The 20,676-nt window shown below is 52.7% G+C and overlaps 2 protein-coding genes across 7 annotated transcripts in view; one reads left to right on the forward strand and one right to left on the reverse strand.

Annotated features, from left to right (window-relative positions):
• The window catches only part of TMEM91 (transmembrane protein 91), a 20,346-nt gene extending 10,031 nt beyond the window's left edge, over window positions 1-10,315 (forward strand). Inside the window, exons 1-5 of one of the 6 annotated variants that reach the window (XM_086689874.1) lie at window positions 5-217; window positions 3,205-3,309; window positions 6,416-6,654; window positions 9,339-9,488; window positions 10,000-10,315. In XM_086689874.1, coding sequence (XP_086546000.1) covers window positions 3,225-3,309; window positions 6,416-6,654; window positions 9,339-9,488; window positions 10,000-10,158 — 633 coding nt within the window. In that variant the 5' untranslated portion in view covers window positions 5-217; window positions 3,205-3,224 and the 3' untranslated portion in view covers window positions 10,159-10,315. Of the gene's footprint in view, window positions 1-4; window positions 218-3,204; window positions 3,310-5,274; window positions 5,454-6,415; window positions 6,655-9,338; window positions 9,489-9,999 lie in introns of those variants that run through there. The other 5 variants (XM_086689878.1, XM_086689875.1, XM_086689879.1 and 2 more) reach the window with 5 other exon arrangements.
• A 708-nt stretch (window positions 10,316-11,023) lies between these two features.
• On the reverse strand, window positions 11,024-20,596 carry EXOSC5 (exosome component 5). Its single transcript, XM_025914225.2, has 6 exons — window positions 20,187-20,596; window positions 16,224-16,337; window positions 15,687-15,808; window positions 14,093-14,233; window positions 12,911-13,000; window positions 11,024-12,273 (listed from the first exon to the last, which is right to left on the reverse strand). Exons 1-6 carry the CDS (start codon window positions 20,332-20,334, stop codon window positions 12,181-12,183), a joined length of 708 nt encoding a protein of 235 aa, XP_025770010.1. The 5' UTR covers window positions 20,335-20,596; the 3' UTR covers window positions 11,024-12,180.
• Window positions 20,597-20,676: the final 80 nt, after the last annotated feature.

The following is a 20,676-nucleotide window of genomic DNA, read 5'->3' on the forward strand; positions in this document are numbered from 1 at the left end:
GCCTCCTCCCCTAGTCTTGCACCCGCCCTGCGGGTCGCTAATTGGCCCTAGCAGTCTTCGGGGCGGGGCTAATATGTGATGGACGTTTTCTCTCCCCCTCTCCATTTTGGGAAAAGCGTCTCTCCGCACACTCAAGGTTCCGCCATTTGGGGCGTGGTCGGGCAGCTGCCATCTTGAGTGTGGCTGAGGAAATTTGCGCGCCAACTGTTTCTGCCAGGTACCTTCCTCACAAAATAAGCGATTCCATCCACGCTGCCTGCCTCCTCGAACGCTCTCTCCCAGCCAGGACCACAAATCAGACTTGAGCCAGGACCAAAGGGGAATCTCCCTCAAGGTCACTGCCTGCATCCCCCTTATGAAAAACATTCTTCCTCCTTCCGAGAAACTCAAGTTGGGGAGAGGGGTTTTCCTTCCTTTTTGGGGGGTTTCCTGTGGCTCCTCACGGACTGATAAATCCAACTTCCTTCTCAGAAATACTGTTAGTGCTGATTCTGAGTAAGAAGGGGGAGCGTGGGGGAAAGGGGATGAGAAATGAGGAACTGAGGCCTCTTTTTTCTGCAGAAAATCTGGTTCTTGAAGGCTGGACTCTGCCAGCAACTGGTCATGTGCCCCTGCAGGTCTCCAGGTCTATTATCTCATCTGTGTAATGGGTATAAGTAGAAGGACCGAGTCCGACGCACCGACATACTCTGATTTCGTGAGCAGGGTGCCTTCACCCTCCAACTCCACTTGAACCCTAGTCCCTATTCCACTAGGCCAGACCAGGAGTCCAAAATTCATTTTTCGACTTTTCCCAAAATGAGGCTACACAAATGAGCATCCCGAAGTCAAAGTTATAGGGAGGGGGCAACATTCGAATAGAATAGTATTAATATACAGAAAATAATTCAATAGGATTACATTTCACTAATAGGTATATTTGAAAGCTACCATTTACTGAGTGTACTTTCTATGCCAGACCCTGTAAACTGATCGTTTTGATTGCATGATTTTGTTTAATCCTGAGACATCCCACAGGGCAGTTAATATCAGCTTTGTTTAAGATGAAAAAATTGGGGCAAAATCATTTGCCTTAAATCACATTGATTGTAGTTCTTACTCTGTCCCTAAACTTGATGTTATTAATCTCTCTGCTGTCCTTCCTTTCTTGGATACACGTCTTTCAGTATTCAAGGGCATATGGAGGTTGTGCCTGGGTATCATCCAAGACTCCATCACTAACAGCGCACCTGAATTCAGCTCAGGTCAGGATCTCCCCGACTGTGGGTTCGAGCCCTGCGTCGCGTTGGGCTCTGTGCTGACAGCTCAGAGCCTGGAGCCTGCTTCGGATTCTGTGTCTCCCTCTCTCTCTGCCCCTTCCTTGCTCATGCTCTGTCTGTCTTAAAAATAAAGAAGCATTAAAAACTAAAAAAAAAAAAAAAAACAAAACAACCAAAACAAAACTTCCCACATCCAACCAGTCGAATCCTGTCACTGCTCCTTCTTAATTTTTTTTTTTTTTTTTTTTTTTTACTGGTTTTCTCCCTACTGGTTGATATTAGTGATTAAGAAAATGGTTCCCAGGTCAACTACCTAGATGTAAGTCTCAGCTCTTCACCTTCTGTGTGACTTCTAGCCTCTCTGTATCTTGCTTTTCTTTTCTGTAATGTGAGGATGAATGATAGGCCCCATCTTGTTGGACTGTTGTCAGGACTTGATGAGTTAATATATGAGGTTGTTTTAAAATATGCTCACACTGGAGCCCTCGGGTGGCTCAGTCAGTTAAGTGACCGAGTCTTGATTTCGGCTCAGGTCATGATCTCACAGTTGGGGGATCCAGCCCCAAGCCCAGCTCTGTGCTAAGTGTGGAGCCTGCTTGGTATTCTCTCTCTTACTTGTACGTGCTCACTCACTCTCAAAATAAATAAGTTTAAAAACTTAAAAAATAAAATATGCCCACAATTAATTCTATTTATTTATTTATTTATTTATTTATTTTTATTTTTTTTATTTTTAGTAAGCTCTATGCCTGACTGTGGGGCTTGAACTCACGACCCTGAGATCAAGACTCACATGCTCCTCAGGATGAGCCAGTCAGGCACCCGTAGCCACAGATTCTGGGATGTGCCTTCTTTCTTTTTTAATTTTATTTTATTTTTTAAATTTATTTTTTAATAACTAATTTTTTGAGAGAGAGAGAATGAGCAAGCATGGGGGTGGGGAGGGTCAGAGAGAGAGGGAGAGAGAATCCTAAGCAGGCTCCATGCCCAGCATGGAGTCCCACACAGGGCTTGATCCCAAGACCCTGGGATCATGACCTAGGCCAAAATCAAGAGTTGGGCACTTAATCGACTGAGCCACCAGGTGCCCCGATATACCTTCTTTCAATTACGTGGAAACCAGTTCCTCTCCCCTTGAGTCTGAGCTTCACTCAAAACTGCCTCATAGCCAATAGAATATGGCAGAAGTGTTGCTGTGTGACTTCCGAGACTAGGTCATAAAAGGCGTTGAGTCTTCCTCCTTGCTCTTTCTCTCGGATGGCTCCGATGGGGAGGTCGGCCACCACCATGTCGTGATGGCAGAGAAGCAGCCATTGGAGAGACCCATGTGGAGAAGAACTAAAGCCTCTTGCCAGCAGCCAACACCACGTGCGTGATCCATGTTGGAAGCAGATCTTCCGACCCCGGTTAGACCTTCAGATGACTATAGCTCTGGCCAGCATGCTGACTGGAACTTCATGAGACACCTGGAGTCATAACCACCCAGCCAAGCCATTGCCAGATTCCTGACCAGCAGAGACGATGTTAGCTGATAAATGTTTGTTTGAAGCCACCAGGTGTTGGGGAATGATTTGTTATGCAGCAATAGGTAATTAGTACAAATATCTAATGAATTTAGGACAGTGCTGGAAAATAGGAAGCACTGTGAATGTTCGCTATTATTGATGGGTCTTCGCGTTGTTACTTTTGAAATGGAATATTTCACGTATCCTTTTTGTTTTTAGATTAATTTCTTTAACCTTTATTCATTTTTGAGAGATGCAGAGAGACAGAGCATGAGCGGGGGAGGGGCAGAAAGAGAGGGAGACCCAGAATCTGAAGCAGGCTCCAGGCTGTCAGCACAGAGCCTGAAGCGGGCCTCGAACTCACGGACTGTGAGAAAATATACCACATTTTCTTCACCCAGTCCTCTACTGATGGACACTGGTGTGATTTCATCTTCCAGATGTGGCGAATAACACTGCTATGAAGCGTTACAAATACTTCTTCAAGACCCTGCTTTCAGTTCTTCGGGGGTACGTACACAGGAGTAGAAATGCTGGCTCCTCTGGTAATTCTATTTTTTTTTCAGTTTTATTTTATTATTTTATTTTATTTTATTTTATTTTATTTTATTTTATTTTATCTTATTTTATTTTATTGTAAGAGATAGTGAGAGTGGGGGAAGAGAGAGAGAGAGAGAGAGAGAGAATCCGGAGCGGGCTCCACACTGTCGTGCGGAACCCAGGAGCCCCAAGACGGTGACCCGAGCAGAAATCAAGAGTCAGTCGCCGTCAGACACAGAGCCTGCTTGGGATTCTCTCTCTCTTTCCCTCTCTCTCTACCCCTCCCCCCACTCTCCATAAACTTAAAAAAAAAAAAAAGTCAACAGGCTTGTGAGTATTCATGCCCCCGTCCCACAAATAGTTACTGAAGGGCTACTTTGTGCCAGGCACTGTTCTAGGCCCTGAGGCACAGCGGTGAACAAAAGGGATTGAATCCGGCTCCTGGAGTGGATACCGATGTGGGAGGAGTCAAACTACAAAGGATAGAAAGATATCATATGTTTCATAGTGATTAGCTGCATGAAAAAAACAACCAGAGCCGGGTTAAGGAGATAGTAGCAGGTTATCTCTCCCAGATAACACAGTCCTGCTGCAGGTCCCTCTCTTCCCTCCCCTGCCTGTCGTCTGCCAGAAACTCTGCCTGCGCCAAGTTGCACTTGCAGACACCATCTGCTCTCCCTGGGAGTGGGGCCCGTGCCAACTCCAGCGTCTGGACTCTTGGCACGGAGCCCTGGAGCCCTGGAGCAAGGGAACTCTGGCCAGCCCCGCATCAAGAGGGGAATCGTCCAGTTTGACTGGGCCTAGTGATAAGGAAGGCTTCTGGGCAGAGGAAGCCAGTGCAAGCTGGGTGGACTCCATGAGGGAGAGAGTCCTCCGGGGTGAGGAGTGTCCCTTACCGAGATTGATGGGAGCTGGAAGTTTATGATAATACTCCTAAATATCATCAAACACACTCAGAGTGCCTATATTGCCAGGCTTTGGGTAAATGGTGGACGCTGGGTATCGCGCCTGATCTAAGTGCTTTACGGATGTTATCACGTCTAAAAGGCAAGGAGTGTTTAGCCCATTTCACAGATGAAAACTTGAGGGTTCCGAGAGGTGATGCCATTGTACCGAGGACACACAGCAGGTGCCCTGAAGAGCCTGGAAAGTAACTCGGGTCTGTGTGGGTCTAAACACGGTCTCGTAACCACCACTTGCGCCACCTGATAACCAGCACATCACCCCATTCCTGGCCCTCTCCCACCTCGGCCTCCTTTGCGTGGAAGCTCCCACCGTACCCTTTTGCCCTATTTCCTCCCCTTCCCTTGGGCCAGCAAGGAAAACAGCCCTGGGGTACAAATCTGCCGGTCCTGGCCCCAGCTGTTTACCTCGGCCAAGTGAGCACACACCTCTGACCCTCAGTCTCTTTATCTGTAAAACTTTAGATAGAAATAGAGCTGCCGAGACGAGTCAAAGCCACCGTGATTGTAAATCCCCTAACCCACCGGCCAGGGGTCCGGGCTTAGACCGCACTCAGTGAACTAGCGTCAGGCTCGCAGTCAAGAACCCAACCTCTCTGCGCCTGTTTCCTCCTGCGTACAACAGGACAGTAAATGACAGTGTCTCTTCAGTCCTTGCGAGGAATAAATGTCTATGCGTCCATGCACAGCACTGAGAGCAGTGCACACAGTTAGCCGCTGTTGCTGTTATTATTATTGGGCAAGGAGAGTGGCGGGGCGGGTGGAGGCGGGCCGAGCCAGAAAGGCCCTGGAGAATCGGGGGCGCCCTCTCCTCCACCCCGCAGCGCTTGGGCCTGGGCGAGGGGGGGTCGGGGCCCACCGTCCTTGGAGCCCCCCGCTTGCTCCCACACACCCCGGGTGGCAGGGTTTCCGTGCTGGGCGCTGACGTCGGCCTTCAAGGCCCCCTCCCGGGCCGCGGCGGAGGGCGGAGCCGGGAGCCCGCCCGCCGCCCCGCCCCCATCCCCGCCCCCGCGCGCTGCGGGCCAGGGGCTCCGAGGGGGAGCCCAGAGGAACGCGCAGAGCCCGCACCCCCCAGGCCCAGATCCCAGGGAGCGCGGGGCTCGCTGAGTTCAGTCACTTGCGGGCCGCAGTGTCCGGGCGGGTGTCGGTGCAGGGGCCCAGGAGGTCCCAACATATGGCCGTGGGCGGTGAGTGAGGGGCACAGGTGGGCGGCACTGCTCCTCCCCTGGGTCCTAGTGTTGGGGATGGGGAGGCAAACGTTGGTGAGGAAATCGGCTCCAGCCAGGTTTGGTGAGGGCGGGAGGCTTGGGCCCTCAGGGGGGATGGTGGGGTGGCATTATTCCTTGAGGTTGAATGTGTATGAGGGTGGTGGGTTGGGGCTATTATGGGGGAGTTGTGCAAAGGTGGATTCTGGTAAAACAGGAGGTGTGGGGGAGCTGATGAGTGTGCAGGCAATTGTGTAGGGCCGTGGATGTGGTTGGAGTAGGGGAGGGGTGCTTGGACCGGGTGTTTGGGGCAGGTGTGCAAGGGAAGTGAGTGATGGGAACAATGGAGAGTGTCTGGGATGCATGAGTGGGAAGCCTGTGCGTACGTGTGCAAATGGGGGATCTGATGCTAGGGCGACTAGGGGTGTGCGAGGAATCATTTGGGATGAGTGTGTAAGCAGGTTGGGGGCTCCAGAGGAGTGTTTAATGGGAGCTGATGTTCAGAGCAAGTATACAAGGAGCCATCGGGGAGATGAATGCCAGCAGGTGGAGGTGGGGGTTGGGCTGGAGTGGATGAATATGTGTGGCAAGGGTTTGGGGTATTCAGTGTGCAGACTTGCAGGTGCAGGGGATGTGTAGTTCATGGGGCAAGTAAGTGTGTAAGACACGGTTTGGAATAAGTGTGCAACAGGTATGTGGCTTTTGCCTGAGGAGACAGAATCCCAGAACTGAATGTCCAGACCCCTGAGTTGTCTTCACAACTTGGCCCAGCGTCTTTTAGTCTTGGGGCCTCAGTTTTACTATGTGTAAAATGGGTCTGATGGTCAATGAGCTAACTATCGTCTCTGCCAGGAATCTCTCCAGAGTCAGGAGTCAGGGGAAAGATGGTGAGACTTTGTTATAACTGTTTTTCTTTTTTTTTTTTTTCTTTCCTCTACCTCCAGAAAACCCTTCCCAGAGCCTCTCCCCAGTCATGGACAGCCCCAGTCTTCGAGAGCTCCAACAGCCTCTGCTGGCAGGTGTGGGCTGTGGGCCCCCCATCCAGAAGCCTGGTGAGCCCCAGCTGGGGCCTCCCTTTGGAGAGACAGCCTTTGCAGAGTCCCTGAGGGGTTGGCAGCTCCTCCCACCACCTCTTCCCACTGTGAGCGCTGGCCTTGGGGAGCCAGGGCCCCCTGACCTTGAGGTAGGAGCAGCAGGTCTTAGTGGGAGCTGGGGGAGAGGGAGGCGAACTCAGCTGTGGCCAACACCTGGCTGGCTGGGGTACCTACCTTCAGCCTGGGGGGGGTCTCACTTCCCACTGCGTGTGGACTTCCTACGTTCCTAGTCATGGTTTTTGCTGTTCTGGTTTCTTCACCTTTTTCTCTCCAGATTTGTCACTCATCTTTCTTCCCTTGTCTTTGGTTCTCTGTCTTCCCTCTGATTTCTGACTCCCCTATTCTCTGATTTTCTCTCTCTTTCTGTGCCGGCCCCGGTCTCTTCTTTTCAAATTAATGTGTTAATTTGTATAATTTCTTATTCCTTGTATCTACTGTGAAGCTTGTCTTTTATATTTTTTTCAAGATTTTATTTTTAAGTAATCTCTTCACCCAATGTGGGGCTCAAACTCACTGCCCCGAGATCAAGAGTCACATGCTCTTCTGCCTGAGCCAGCCAGGCGCCCTGCTTGTCTTTTATTTGTTACACATGGTTTTCCAGTTACTATTCCTGTATAAGAAATCACCTCAGGGGCATCTGGGCGGCTCATTTGGGTGAGCATCCGACTTTGGCTCAGGTCATGGTCTCAAAGTTCATGGGTTTGAGTCCTGCGTCGGGCTCTGTGCTAATGGCTCAGAGCCTGGAGCCTGCTTCAGATTCTCTCTCTCTCTGCCCCTGCCCCCTGCTCATGCTCTGTCTCTCTCTCTCAAAAATAAATAAACGTTAAAAAAAAAAAAAAAAAAAAAAAAGAAATCACCTCAAAACTTAGTTGCTTAAAACGGCAACACTCATTATGGCTCATGGTTTCCATGGGTCAATTTGGGAAGGACTTGGTTGGGTGGTTCTGCCTCAGGGTCTTTCATGAGGTTGCGGTCAGCCGGCGGCTAGGGCTGAAACAGTCCATGGCTGAAGCAGCCGGGAGCTGGGTGGGTATCTCTCTCTTAACCTTGGGGCTTATAAATGACTCTCCCCTTGCAGGCTGGTTTGGGCCTCCTCACAACATGGCAGCTTCAGCATACTTCGCGTCCTTATGGGCCTTCAGCCTCAGAATGAGGGCTCTGGTAAGGCAGAGGCTGCCTCACCTTTTCTGACCTATGCTCGGAAGTCATGTGGCATCACTTTCACCACATTCTACCAATTATGAGTGAGTCACAGCCTGCCCAGACTCAAGGAAAGGGGACACAGACCTCACCCCTTGGTGGGAAGAGTATCAGTCACACTATAAGAAGGGCATGTGGGATGAGAGAGATGGCTGTGGCCATTTTTGGAAACACGGCCAACCACATTGTGGCAGTTAGCATCACTCTGACATTGTATGTGTCTGATAATTCCATACTTTGAAAAGTTTGAGGGCCTTATTATTATTAGTAGTATTGTTATTTTTAAAGTTTATTTATTTTTGAGAGAGACCAAGCACGAGTGGGGGACGGATGGAGAGAGGGAGACCCAGAACCTGAAGCAGGCTCCAGGCTCTGAGCTGTCAGCACAGAGCCCAACATGGGGCTCGAACCCACAAACTGCAAGATTGCGACCTGAGCCGAAGTCGGTGGCTTAACCAACTGAGCCACCAGGCATCCCTTGAAGGCCTTACTGTTTCTGCTACTTCTCATTTATGGTTTCATATGTGCCTGGTTATGTTTGGAATGTATGCTGGTCATCATGTTTGAAAAATTATTTTTATTTTTATTTATCTTTTAAATTTTAATGAGGCTCCATGCCCAACGTGGGGCTTGAACTCATGCCCCTGAGATTAAGGGTCGCATGCTCTACTGACTGAGCCAGCCAGGTGCCCCTGAAACACTATTTTTAGGACTATTATTTCGTGGCCTAGGCTGAAGGTACATACCATTGAGAAGATATAGTTTGCTTCTGTCAGCCACCTGGGGTCATTACCAGTTAGAGATCATTTTTAATCTAGTTCACAGTTTGATTGAAAGGCTATTTTTCTGGGATTGGCAAATGCCCACAGCGCAAAAGAGGCCTCAGTTCATTTGACCTCTCTGCTAACTGATTTTAATTTCGGTTTTGGCCTTATAGGAATTACTTAAAATCGTGTGAGCTATTTGATGCAAGATTTAGAAACAAAAAAACAAAAATATTTTTTAAAATATAGAATTTCTAGTTTTCAGCAGGCAGGTTTGTCCTAGTAATTTAGGTTACTAGAGCTGTCTCTCTCTCTTTTTAAAGTTTATTCATTTATTTTGAGAGAGAGAGAGAGTGCACACATGGGAGGGGCAGAGTGGGGGAGAGAGAGAATCCAGAGCAGGCTCCGCACCATCAGCGCAGAGCCCGATGTGGGGTTCCAACTCGTGAACCTCGAGATAATGACCTGAGCTGAAATCAAGAGTCAGATGCTTGCTCAACTGACTGAGCCATCCAGGCGCCCCCACCCCCCAATCTATCTCCACTTCAGGGGCTGTGAGTGGCCCCGTGGTCTTTGAAATGGAACATAAAACTTTGGGTGTGAATGGAGCTCTTTGGAAATAGGGTACACAGCTTCCCCTCAAAGGGATCCAGGATGTAGAAAAGTTCAGAGCCTATCTCCTGGAACATTTTCCTCTCTTGCTGTTTCTGGGGAGGCCCTGGTATTGGTCTTTGGGGGCTGTGGGGAGCAGAGCAGTGGGGCAGGGAAGATAGGTGGAGATGCCCACCCAGGCCCTCTCCTACCCATAGGATGCATCATCCAGTGACAGCGACTCGGACTGGGATGGGAGCAGCCTTCTCTCCCCGCTCCTACCCCACGACCACCTTGGCTTGGCCGTCTTCTCCATGCTCTGCTGTTTCTGGCCTGTGGGCATCGCTGCCTTCTGCCTGGCCCAGAAGGTCAGTCTGTGGGTGTGGCTGGGAGGGGGCTGGATGTAAGAGAAAAGTGCATTCAAAACAAAGCAGAGGTGCTGTATGTGGGGGGAAACCATGGTGGAGAGAAGGATCTATGTAGGAACATTGAAGGGTTAAATGAGTGTTTCAGAGTGAAAGCCCAGAGTGGTGGTTCAGAACCTGAGCTCAAATCCTAGGTCTGACGCACTCTTAAGACTTTTGGACAAGCCACTTAACCTCCCTGTGCCTCATCTGTAAAATGGGAATAATTCTTCCCTCTGGTTCACCATGAGGTCCCAACGAGTTAGAACAGTGGCATAGAGTAATAGATGTATATTTTTATTACCCAGCCAGTCTCCCCTGTGCCCGACCACAGTAGCGGCTCCCTGGTTTTGGAATCTATGAATGAGTGCGTGGGTGTACCGGCGTGGGAAGGGCTTGGGGAAGGGTCTGGGGCTGCGGGAAGCAGGGTGGGATGAGGGGATGCCTGAGTCACCGCTGCCCAACGCCTCCACAGACCAACAAGGCTTGGGCCAAGGGGGACGTCCAGGGGGCAGGGGCTGCCTCCCGCCGCGCCTTCCTGCTGGGGGTCCTCGCCGTCGGGCTGGGCGTGTGCACATATGCGGCCGCCCTGGTGACCCTGGCCGCCTACCTGGCCTCCCGAGAGCCGCCCTAGTTGCCCGCGCGGCCCTCACTGTGAATCAGGGGCCGGCACCGGGCGCGTCGGCGGGCAACGTGGAGAATCCGGGTGGATGAGGCGGCGGCAGCAGCGGCCACCGCCTCCTTCCTGGCCGCCGCAACGAGATTAAACTCCAGACACTCTCGCAGCCAAACCTGTGTCTGTGTGTGTATGTGTGCGGGGGTGCGGAGACCAGGAAGGGGCAGGCTGTCCCCAGGGTGCTCCGCGACAACTCGGAGCTGGAGAAGGGGAAACCCGAGGGGCAGAGTGTTCTCTTCACAGCGCGGTGGTCCGCAGAGCATTAGAGAGCGGGGCTCCAAGTGTTTACTCCTCAGCTGTGTAACCTTGACCCATGTGACCGCTCTGAGCCTCACATCTTCCCGTCTGCAAAATGGGGCTTTCTCCGCACCTGGGAGTTATGAATGGGCCATCCACGAAAAGGGCGGTATCCCTCAGCTCTTTGCACAGCAAGCGGCTGAAACTCAGCTCAGACTGCTTTAAGCCTCAAAAGGCAAGGAAGCTTAAGCAGAACTGGACTCAGGGGCCCAAATGAAGTGAAGGCTCTGGTCTCTCAGCCTCCTGGCCCTCCTTTTCTGTTGGCTTCATTCTGTGCAGGCTTCTGGAGAAGTGTGGTCCCAGGAACTCAGGTACCCCAGAGGTCCTCCTCCCTGGGGATCCCTCACAGGGTGGCCCTGGGTGAGAGGCAGCCCCATGGGAATCACACAGCCAGAGACCCAGAGAGCTACAGCCTTGAGGCACTGGCCCCCTGGCCCCCGCTGAACAGGCGCTGCTGGGGGCACAAAGTGCTCCCTAGCAGGGTCTGATAGATCACCAAGTAATAGCATGACAGGCAATTTACAGCTTAGTTTTCTCACTCCTGTTTAATGCCATTCTGGATCTTCCTAGAACACTTTCCCATTTGGCGTTCTCTGGAGTCTCACAGGGCAGAATTTCAAGCTCAATCAAGACTTTGAGGCTTCCCCTTCTCGGTTACTGGGGACGAAAATGACACCGGCTCCACGGGGCAATTGTGGGAACGGGGTGAGCTAGTTCAAGCATGTGAAGCATGTGGCTGAGGGCCCGCCAGACATATAATTTTCACTGTAAACCCCCAAATGTCAGCACCCCATAGAATCTGGCGACCATGTGGCCCAGCTGTGGGAGACTTACTCCTTGTGGGATGCGCTCATGTTCTTGGCTCCCACCCACTAAATATGGGGGTGGGGGACACAGCAGTCAAATGGCTGCTAAAACCTCCCTTCCCCGTATTTCCATACAGCTGACCGATGGGCCTCAGCCGCTTCTGCTTACAGATGGGGAACTGCGGCCTGGAGCGTGCTGGGGTCTCCTGGGCTTGTCTGAATGGTGAAGGGCTCTGGGGCTGGACTCTGAGTAGAAGCCCCCTGCTCCATCATTAGCTAGCTGGTGACATCTGGCAGCTAACTGGCTTCTGAGCTGGTTTCTTCTCGTAAGGCAAGGATGCCAAGACCCACGAGGCCCTCCCACTGTGCATGTTCCCTCCCTCCACGGTCCCTACTTGCCCTGCTCCAGCACACCAGCGCCACCCTGAACCTGATCCTCCCTCTTCCACAGGCCTCCTCCTGGGCTTCCGTCGGAAGTCTCCCATACTCCATCAAGACGTCCCTGACTGATGTATTAAATTTGGCCTCTCCCAATCCCTCTTCCCTGCTTTTTACACAGCATTTACCACCATCTGACAGACACTGATTTTCTTTGCCTGTCACCCCAGTGCTCCTTGAACCTGGGGGTCATTCACTGCTGAGTCACCAGTACCTAGCAGGGTCTGCACAGAGCGGGGACAGGTATCTGTCAGGCTGGCGGGATGGGATGGGTTTTGAGTTTGGAAATGCCTTCCGGGGGAGGGGAGGGTGGGTCTGTGCCCCCAGGCCCGCAAGCTCATCCGGGCACACAGGGATGGAGAGGTGAGGCCAGGCTGCTGGTTTATTTTCCATGGAGGTAGTGGGTGGCGGTGGGAGGGGCGCCCTGCCCCGGCTTGCCTCAGCTCTTGGAGTAACGTCTCTGCAGTGATTCCCGGTAGAAGCGGAAGACGTGTTGCGAGGCAGCCTGGGCCGCGGCCAGGCACTGCTGGAGCTGGAGGTGGAGAGACCTGTTGGTGCTGGGGCCACCCTGCTCCCGGCCCTGACCCCATCTGGTTCCCAGAGATCCCAGACCTCTTGCCTCCCCCGCGGTGAGGCAGGTGGTGAGGGAAGGATTTCAAGGGCCTCTCTTCCCCACTTCACAGGCTCTCTCTCAGAGGGGAAGAGAGGAAAAGAGAAGGTGTGGGCTTCAGGGGGCAGATTAGTGCAGCTCCAGGCCTGTGGACCACAGGATCAGGCATCCTGATTGCTGGAAGAGGCCTCAGCCTGGAGCTCGAGAATTTCTGAGCCACAGGCCCTGTGACACCAAATCGTGTAGAAAGCTGTGGAATCTGGGACTGCAAATCTTGACCACATGTTCCTCGGTTCATGGGAGGTCCAGGTTGGCTGTGCTCTCAGAGACCAGAGCCCTGGAACTCTGGGTGTGTACGGTCTGAGCAGGAAGGTGAAGGGCTTTCAATGCCTCACCTCCCCATCTCAACCAGGGCTCTTTTCTCTTTTCCACTCATTACTGGAGCTTCCTTCAAAATTCCCACAAGGGGTTCTGGGCCTACAAGGTTTGACAATTCCTTCTACGTAACAAAGGGGATGCAAGGAAGGATCTGGCCTTCACCCCATCTCCACCCTGGTACCTCAGCATCCGAGTAGAGCCCCTTGGTGGTGGACATCAGCAGCTTCCGTTCCACACTGTCGAGGGCAAAGGTCAGGATGGCCCGGGCCTCCTAGAGACGAGGGGTAGGACACCTGGACTCTCCCCCCCAGGCACAGTCTCAGTTGGTGCCAAATAGGGCACCTGCCCTTCCCAACAGCCACCACTCCCCAAGTGTATCAAGTGTAGGTGTCTGGTCTAGGCACCGTCCCCGCTTCCCTGGGCAGGGCTTTTGGCCTTTCCTTCTGTAGAATCGCTTCCCACACCCCGATTCTACCCACATGGTTCCAACAGGGGCCTCCAAGCACAGTACTCCTGTCTGTAGGGGCAGCCACATGCCCCCCAGTCATTACCCAGTACCTCCTGGCCCCCTGCCTCCCTCTCCAGCTCTGTGCCACGAGGGCTGGAAGCCGACACACTATTTCCCAGACTCCCCTGCCCGTCAGGTGTCCCTGGTAGTCTCGGGGGAGGCCGAAGGAGGGAGAGCCACATCCTGTCCTCGCTCCGATAGAAGTGGATGCGGTGGCTATGGCAGTGCCCACAGTAGCTGTGGAGGCTCTGGGGACATCGGCTGCCAGGGCAAAGCCAGGATGCCTTGTGTGCACCCAAAACCAACTGTGATGGTGTCTCCCTACAGGCTTTTAGTCCCTGGGTATCGCCCTCCTTCCTGTTTGTCCCTTGGCTCTTCCAACATCGTCCTAACCAGCTTCCCGCAGTACATTCCCTGATACAACCCCAAGTGGCTTCTGCTTTCCTGACACAATGCGACCATCATAGTACTGGGCAAGTAACTCGGAATATCCAGAGCCCTGGGCACTGTGAATCTGAGCCAGTGAAGAAAAGCACAGACCTTTAGGGGCTGGTCACAGCCTCAGGCAAGATGCTGGCCAGAGAATGAAACCAACACGCATAGGACAGCAGGGACTGAGAAGCAAAATCAAGGAAATCCTTAGGGTGTCTGAGACCCTGGCTCTAGCTGGACCTATGTTTGGAGTTTGGCACTGAAGGTAGATATGGGTCCCGGCTGGCATTCTAGCACTTGCCCCGATGCACAGACCAGAGCTTGCCAACTGGGACTGACGTGCTAGGAGCCAAGCGTGTGGGGGAAGCAGGCCTAGAGGAGTATCTGCTCACAGCCTTTCACCACCCTGGCCTTCACACCTACCTTTTCCTGCTTGGCCGTGGGGTCCAGCACGAGGGTCCCCTCAGAGTCCAGAGCACAGGTGACCCCACAGAAGAGGGCCCGCATGGGCACACCTGCATCCACCAATGCCATGCAGGCAGCGTTCAGGCAACAGGCCAGGAGCTGGGTGCCACGGGCAGAGGTTAAGAAGCATTTCCACTGTAGGGCCGGCCAGCAGAGTGTGCCTGCGTTCCACCTACCCTGCCAGGGCTTGTGGCCAACTGCACAGGCTCATCACAGGAAGGCAGTATGGCACAGTGGTTCTAAGTGGTTTTGGGATCAGGCAGCCCTGGCTCCAGACCGGTCTTTGCCACCTCTCAGCTATGTGACCTTGAACAAGTGACTTACTCTCTCAGCCTCAATCAGGGGTCAGAATGATACTCAACAGAGTTGTACTGAAGCACGTGCCAAGCGCCTTCAGGGAAACTGAGGACAAGGAGGGGAGAAACCTTCCACAGTCACATGGGGAGTGGCAGGGTCAGGCCCAGAGCCTGGGATCTGGAGGCAGCCACCACCAGGTGACAGACTGGCAAGGTGACAGAGGGAGAAGGGAGGCATGCCCGGGCCTGGAGCCAGACGACCAGCCCTGCCTCAAGTTTCCTCTAGTCTCTGTCTCCAGCCCCACATAGTGGGGAAGGGTCCAGCTTTAGGATCAGTTAGCCCCAGATCTGCCCCTCCATTATTTCCCCTCTGGGCTTCAGTTTTCCTTCTGTGAGACAGGGCCTGCCCCCCCCCCCCCCCCCCCCCCAGTTGCCCATCTCTGGTCCTCAGCCCCAACCCCAGGGATCCTTCTAGGCTGACCTGCTGACCCAACTGCTCTGCCTGCTCAGGACTCCCCTAGCACTGCTCAAGGTCAGGGTGGAGGTCAATGGCACAGGCTTTGTAGGTAGTCAGGCCTCAGCTTGAGTCCTGCCTCTGCTGCCTTCCAGCTGTGTGACCCTGGGCAAGTCACTTCCCCTCTCTGGGCCTGTTTCGTCACATGAAACATGGGAACATAAGAATACCCATCTGCTGGAGCGCCTGGGTGGCTCCGACTTCAGCTCAGGTCACGATCTCACAGTTCTTGAGTTTGAGCCCCGTGTTGGGCTCTGTGCTGACAGCTCAGAGCCTGGAGTCTGCTTCGGATTCTGTGTCTCCCTCTCTCTCTGCCCCTCTCCTGCTAGCACTGTTTCTCAAAAATAAACATAAAAAAAAAAAAACAAAAAACAGCCATCTACCAGGGCCCCTGGGCTCTAGGAGCAGATGACTTGGGCTCAAATCCTGGCTCTGCAAAATACTAGATAAAAGCTAACCTTGCCATGCCTTAGTTTCCCCATTTGGAACATGGGGATTATAGTGGCACCTATTTCCTGTGCTGAGAATAGTTAGCGAGTTAATATGTGTAAGGCACTCAGAACAGTGCCTGAGACATGGTAAGCACTCAAGCTGTGTTTGCTATTCTTCTTCAAGTGGGTGCCTGTTAAGCATTGGGAGGCCTTCTGGTCAACACAGGGCTTGCTTGTGGGCATCAGCAAGGGAGGCAATGGGAGAGATTCTGAAGGACTTCCTGGAGGAGGCAGCCTGGGGGGAAGGATACAGAGCCAGCATCACTGACGACCTGCAGCACCACAGTAATGGAGGTACGGGGGTGCAGCGCTCCCAATACCACTGCTTCACAAGTGTTCCTGATCAGCCGCTCCCGACTCTTCTCAGCGACGCCTGGGGAAATCAGGGGTGGGGTGGGGTGGTCAGGCTCTTCCCTTCCATCTGGCTCACCTTCCTCCACATGCCCCACCCAAGCCCTCTGGGAAGGGCCTGCCGGCTCCGCTAGGGTTGGTGCAGGACCCTGCAAGGATGACAGAGGATCCCCAGTGGGAAGGAGGCGGAGCCTGACCCATACCCACTTCATCCCTGCCCCCTCTGGCATCCAGCAACAGAGCTTCTTGGGGGATGAAAATCCCGGAGTTCCCTCCCATTGAACCCAGACCCAGGGGTGGGGGTAGTGAATGGGGGGAAAACAGCTTAGTAGAAAGAAGGGGAGATGGAGCCAGGAAAGACAGACTAAAGTGGAGGCAGAGGGGACCCTGGGGACAGTGGTGAGGAAGAAGGTGGAGATCCCCCTGGGTCCAGTTACCAGGCAGCCCGATCTTCGGCCTCAGAATCACCTCCAGGGTGGCCTTGTTGAAGATCTCTTTGCTGACCTTCACCTCGGCTGGTCCGTATACGCCCGCCAGGACCGATGTATCCCCTGGGGAGACAGCACGGGTGGCCTCGCCCACATCCCGCCTTCCTCTGGGGTCCCAGTGCGCCGTGCTGAGCCGGCTGGCCAGGGTCCCCCACGCCACCCCCCAGTCCAGCCCACGAAGTGCTGGCACTGATTCTTCCAGCGTTTGCTTCACTCACTCCTCTGCCTGTGCTTCCTCACCTGTGAACCGACAGGTTAACGGCGCCTCCCTCCCTGAGTTCTGAGGATTAAATGACATAATCCACGTAGAACACTCCCGACACTGCCTGGCGCACACGACACTGCCTGGCACACACGGAGCACGGAGCGCGCAGCGCAACGGACGTTCGCTGTTAACTTTAATAGGAGGTTCCTCCCGAGAGCTGACCTTCCTCCTTCTTACTGCAGCTGGTCTTCTCACTCCTTCCAGAGCTTCCCCCAACCTGGCTCTCTTCCCTCAGGCTCGCGTCCCAAACTCTGCAGAAGTCAAGACCCCCGAGAGAGGGACAGATATACCTGGGAGTGATCCCGAGGGGGTAAGAACAGGGGCCAGGGAGGTTAAGACCCAGGAAACAAAAGCCTGGCATCTAGTCCTGCAACCTTGGCTGACTGTGCTCACTTCTCTGGGTCTCAGTTTTACCATCTGCAAAATGAAGAGACCAGACTACACCAGTGGCTTCCAAACTCTTCTCACCATAGCTCCTGATAAAAAATATATTTTACAGCGTGACCCCAATCTCACGCAAACATATGTGTAACCGGAACAAAGGCCTCACAAAACAACTCTTACTGTCACTGCTTTGCTACACTCTGATGTTTTCCACTCTATTCCAGTTAATTTTATTTATACTTATAAGATTTTATTTCTTAAAAATGTTTATTAATTTTGAGGGCAGAGAGAGAGAGAGAGAGAGAGAGAGAGAGAGAGAGAGAGAATCCCAAACAGGTTCTGTGCTGTGACTGCAGAGCCTGGACACAGGGCTCCATCTCAGGAACCGTGAGATCGTTACCTAGGCCAAAATCAACAGTCGGATGCTTAAACGACTGAGCCATCCAGGCGCCCCCTTAATATTTTAAGGAATCTCCACACACCCCCTACCCCCCACCATAGGGCTCAAACTCAAGACCCTGAGAGCAAGGGTCACATGCTCCACTGACTGAGCCAGCCAGGTGCCCCTACTCTATCCCAGTTAAAAAGGACCACTAATGAACACAGCCATGGTTCTCAACCCTGGCTGCACAATGGAATCACCGGCGACCTAGAAAAGATACTGCCGCCCGGGCCTCTCCCCCAGAGATCCTATTCAACAGCTGGGGTGGAGTGCAGGCACCAGGAGCCTCAGAGCCCTGCGGGTCATTCCAGGGTGCAGCTGGGCCCGCGGTCTGCAGGGGGAAGAAACAGCGCTGGAGCATAGCTTCAAACAGCCTGCAAACAAGCATCTCCGCAGCTGCTGCAAACGGACAGGGGCCAGCCTTAGCAGGTGCACGGTGGATTCTGGGCCTCAGGCTCCGGGAGAATCTGTCCTCAAAGGGAAACTTATCTACATAGAACGAGATCCACACTGTGGTCTTCATTCTTGCTGCCTGGGGCCTCCACGAACCTAGGAGTCCCTCCTTGTCACGGACATGGCTCCAGCAATTCTCTGGATCTACACCTGTTTTCAACTCCTCCGGCATTTATCTGATCCCCTTCCAAGCAAAGCTCCCAAAGACCTGTCTCTTCTTGTGCTCTCTTTTACTTCTCCTCCTTGACCCCTCCATCGGAACAGCTCTTGACAGTGACAGAAGTCCAGATTGTCCCCCCACAGGTCTGGGAGGACGGATGCAGCTGGTGGGCCCTTACATCTCAAACACTTCTCTGGGCCCCAGGTGAGTGCTCTCTCTTGGTTTTCCTCCTCCCTTCCTGGCTGCTCTTCTCAGTGTCTTTTTAAAATTTTTAATGTTTATTCATTTTTGAGAGAGTGTGAGTGGAGGAGGGGCAGAGAGAGAGACACAGAATCCAACAGGCTCCAGGCTGTGAGCTGTCAGCACAGAGCCCAACACAGAGCCCGGCGTGGGGTTCGAACTCACAGACCAGGAGATCATGACCTGAGCCGAAGCTGGATGCTTAACTGACTGAGCCACCCAGGTGCCCCTTTTCTCAGTGTCTTTTCCTGGCTCCCCACAAGTTAGAAGACACAGGTTTTAATCGTGTAACCTCTCTTTTCCACCTACATTTATTTTCTTGATTTCATCCCATCAGTAGCTTGAAATACCATCTATAGCCAGAGGGTTCCTAATTGTATGTCCAGATTGCGTCTCTCTTCTGAATTCCAGACTTGCATGTCCTTCTGCCCAGTCCCTATTGTCCCTGTGATGTCTACCGGGCACTGCAAACTTAATGTCCCAAACTGAACCAGTCTTCTCCCAGCACAGCTGATTTTGGGAAAAAACCTTAGTGTTATCCCTCTCTCTCTCATACCCCAACACCGAACCATCTGCAAATTTTGTCAGCTTTACAGAATCTCATCACTTCCACTCCCACTCTGGTCTGAGCCACCACCATCGCCCCCACTCCCCTGTACCTCAAAAGTCAACACTGCAGCCAGAGAGATTCTGTTAAAATACATTCAGATCATGTCACTCCTCTGAGCAAAACTTGGGAGCAATGGCCCCCAGGTCCTTCACTAAGCCTCAAATGACAGGCAGTCCCCCTTACCTCTCTCCAGCCTCCTCACTGCTCCAGCCACATTGTCTCCTAACTACTCTTCAAACACACCAGGCAAGTCCTTGCCTCAGGGTCTTTGCCCCTGCTGTTCCCCACACTTGGTATGCTTTTCCTCCTGATATCTTCGGGGTGTGCTCCCTTACCTTTAGGTCTTTATTCAGATGTTACCATCTCATCAAGGCCTTTCCTAACCATCCTATTTAAGATTGCACCCCTGGCTGGCACACCCTATTCCCCTTCTCTGTATTTTTCTCCGTAGTATTTTCCTTAGCTAACCTTTTGTCTGTCTCCCTGACTAGAAAGTAAACTGTTAGGTCAGGGATTTAAAATACTTTTTATCGACATATTCCCAGTGCCTAGAACAGTACTTAGCACAAATACATATGTGTCCAATGAAGGAATGAATTAAAACAGGTTTGTACCTGGGTAGAAAGTAATGCTTCTAGTGAGGAGACTGAAGCATTTACTGGGATGATCCTTAGGCCTATCTCCAGAGGAATATTTATCTGGGTAAGGGAGCGGAGTCCAGTTTGAGATGCATTTGGATAGGGGAAGGGGACATTTACCTAATAGGTAAGACCTGCCCCAAACGTAAGCGATATTTACTCCTATAGAGAGATGCGTGTCCCAGTCAAAGAAATATTTACCCCAGTGGTGGGGAGGAAAGGGGACATCACTCTCAGTCTGAAAAGTACTCAGGTAAAAGACATGCCACGGTCCAGAGAGTAATTAAGCCGGTAGTGGTCATCTGCCAGTTTAGAGGTATTCACACATATGGGCAGGTTTGCCTCAGCCTAGCATGTAGGGACCCAGGGTGTGTGGGGTGGAGGTGGGAGACGAATCTAGTCAAGGGAGATATTTACTTTGGTGAGGAGCTTTTCTCTATTCTGGAATATTTGGTCTTACGAGGAAGTCTGCTCCTCTCTCATCTGAGTATTTACCAGAGTGGCGATGTCATTTCCCTTCTAGTCGGGAAAGAGAGATTATTCTGGCATATCCGGTAGTATCCACCCGGGTAAGAAGAAATGCACCAGTCCAGGAGGGACATTCACCAGCTGGTGTCCAGGAGAAGTGGCACTCCTTTGCACGGTACCCTGTAACTTCCTAAAACAAATACAACGTAGCGAACGTGGCCGGGGCAGTATTTACCTAGGTTAAGTTCTTACCTTGCAGGAAAGAGGCAGAGCCGTCCGGCCGGGACAACAGGTTCTGCTCACAGGCAAAGTGCCGGAGACTGCAGCCTGGACCTCGAGGACTGGACTCTGCTCCAGACTCAGTACGCATCTTGGCGTCAGTCTGCATCACCCCTTCCATCACCCCAGATCCCACGTGCAACTGGGACGCTCACTTCCGCGCAAAAGCGCGCGCTTGCGTACAGGCTGCGTATCCAGTGCGCACGCGCCTATCCCGGGCGCCGGGAGTCGCGCCCGCACGTGTCTCCGCGTTTACTAACAATCTGGCCCCTCCCACTCCCGCCTCGCAAATCCTGGAAATCCATTGGAGATTAGAGAAGAGCGGGCGGGCCTTGGCCTGGGCTCATCCTACCCGAGGCCCCCGGGCCCTAAAGGCCTGAGGCTCTGGTCAGGTTGCCCTCTTCTTTGCCTGTTACAGAAAAAACTAAGATGAGGCTATAAGAGTACTTTTGGCAAGCTAGAT

The sequence above is a fragment of the Puma concolor genome, chromosome E2 (assembly GCF_028749965.1).
Source record: "Puma concolor isolate L17-30 chromosome E2, mPumCon1.1.hap2, whole genome shotgun sequence".
In the NCBI taxonomy this organism is placed as follows: Eukaryota; Metazoa; Chordata; class Mammalia; order Carnivora; family Felidae; genus Puma; species Puma concolor.

What these genes read in the sequence shown, in the direction of transcription:
- EXOSC5 (XM_025914225.2), bottom strand. Translation starts at nt 20,334, where the DNA reads ATGGAAGGGGTGATGCAGACTGACGCCAAGATGCGTACTGAGTCTGGA. An exon ending in TCGTCAGTGATGCTGGCTCT is followed by an intron (nt 14,234 to 15,686) that starts GTATCCTTCCCC and finishes CGTGGCACCCAG; the next exon opens with CTCCTGGCCTGTTGCCTGAA. An exon ending in GGCTCTACTCGGATGCTGAG is followed by an intron (nt 12,274 to 12,910) that starts GTACCAGGGTGG and finishes CTCCACCTCCAG; the next exon opens with CTCCAGCAGTGCCTGGCCGC.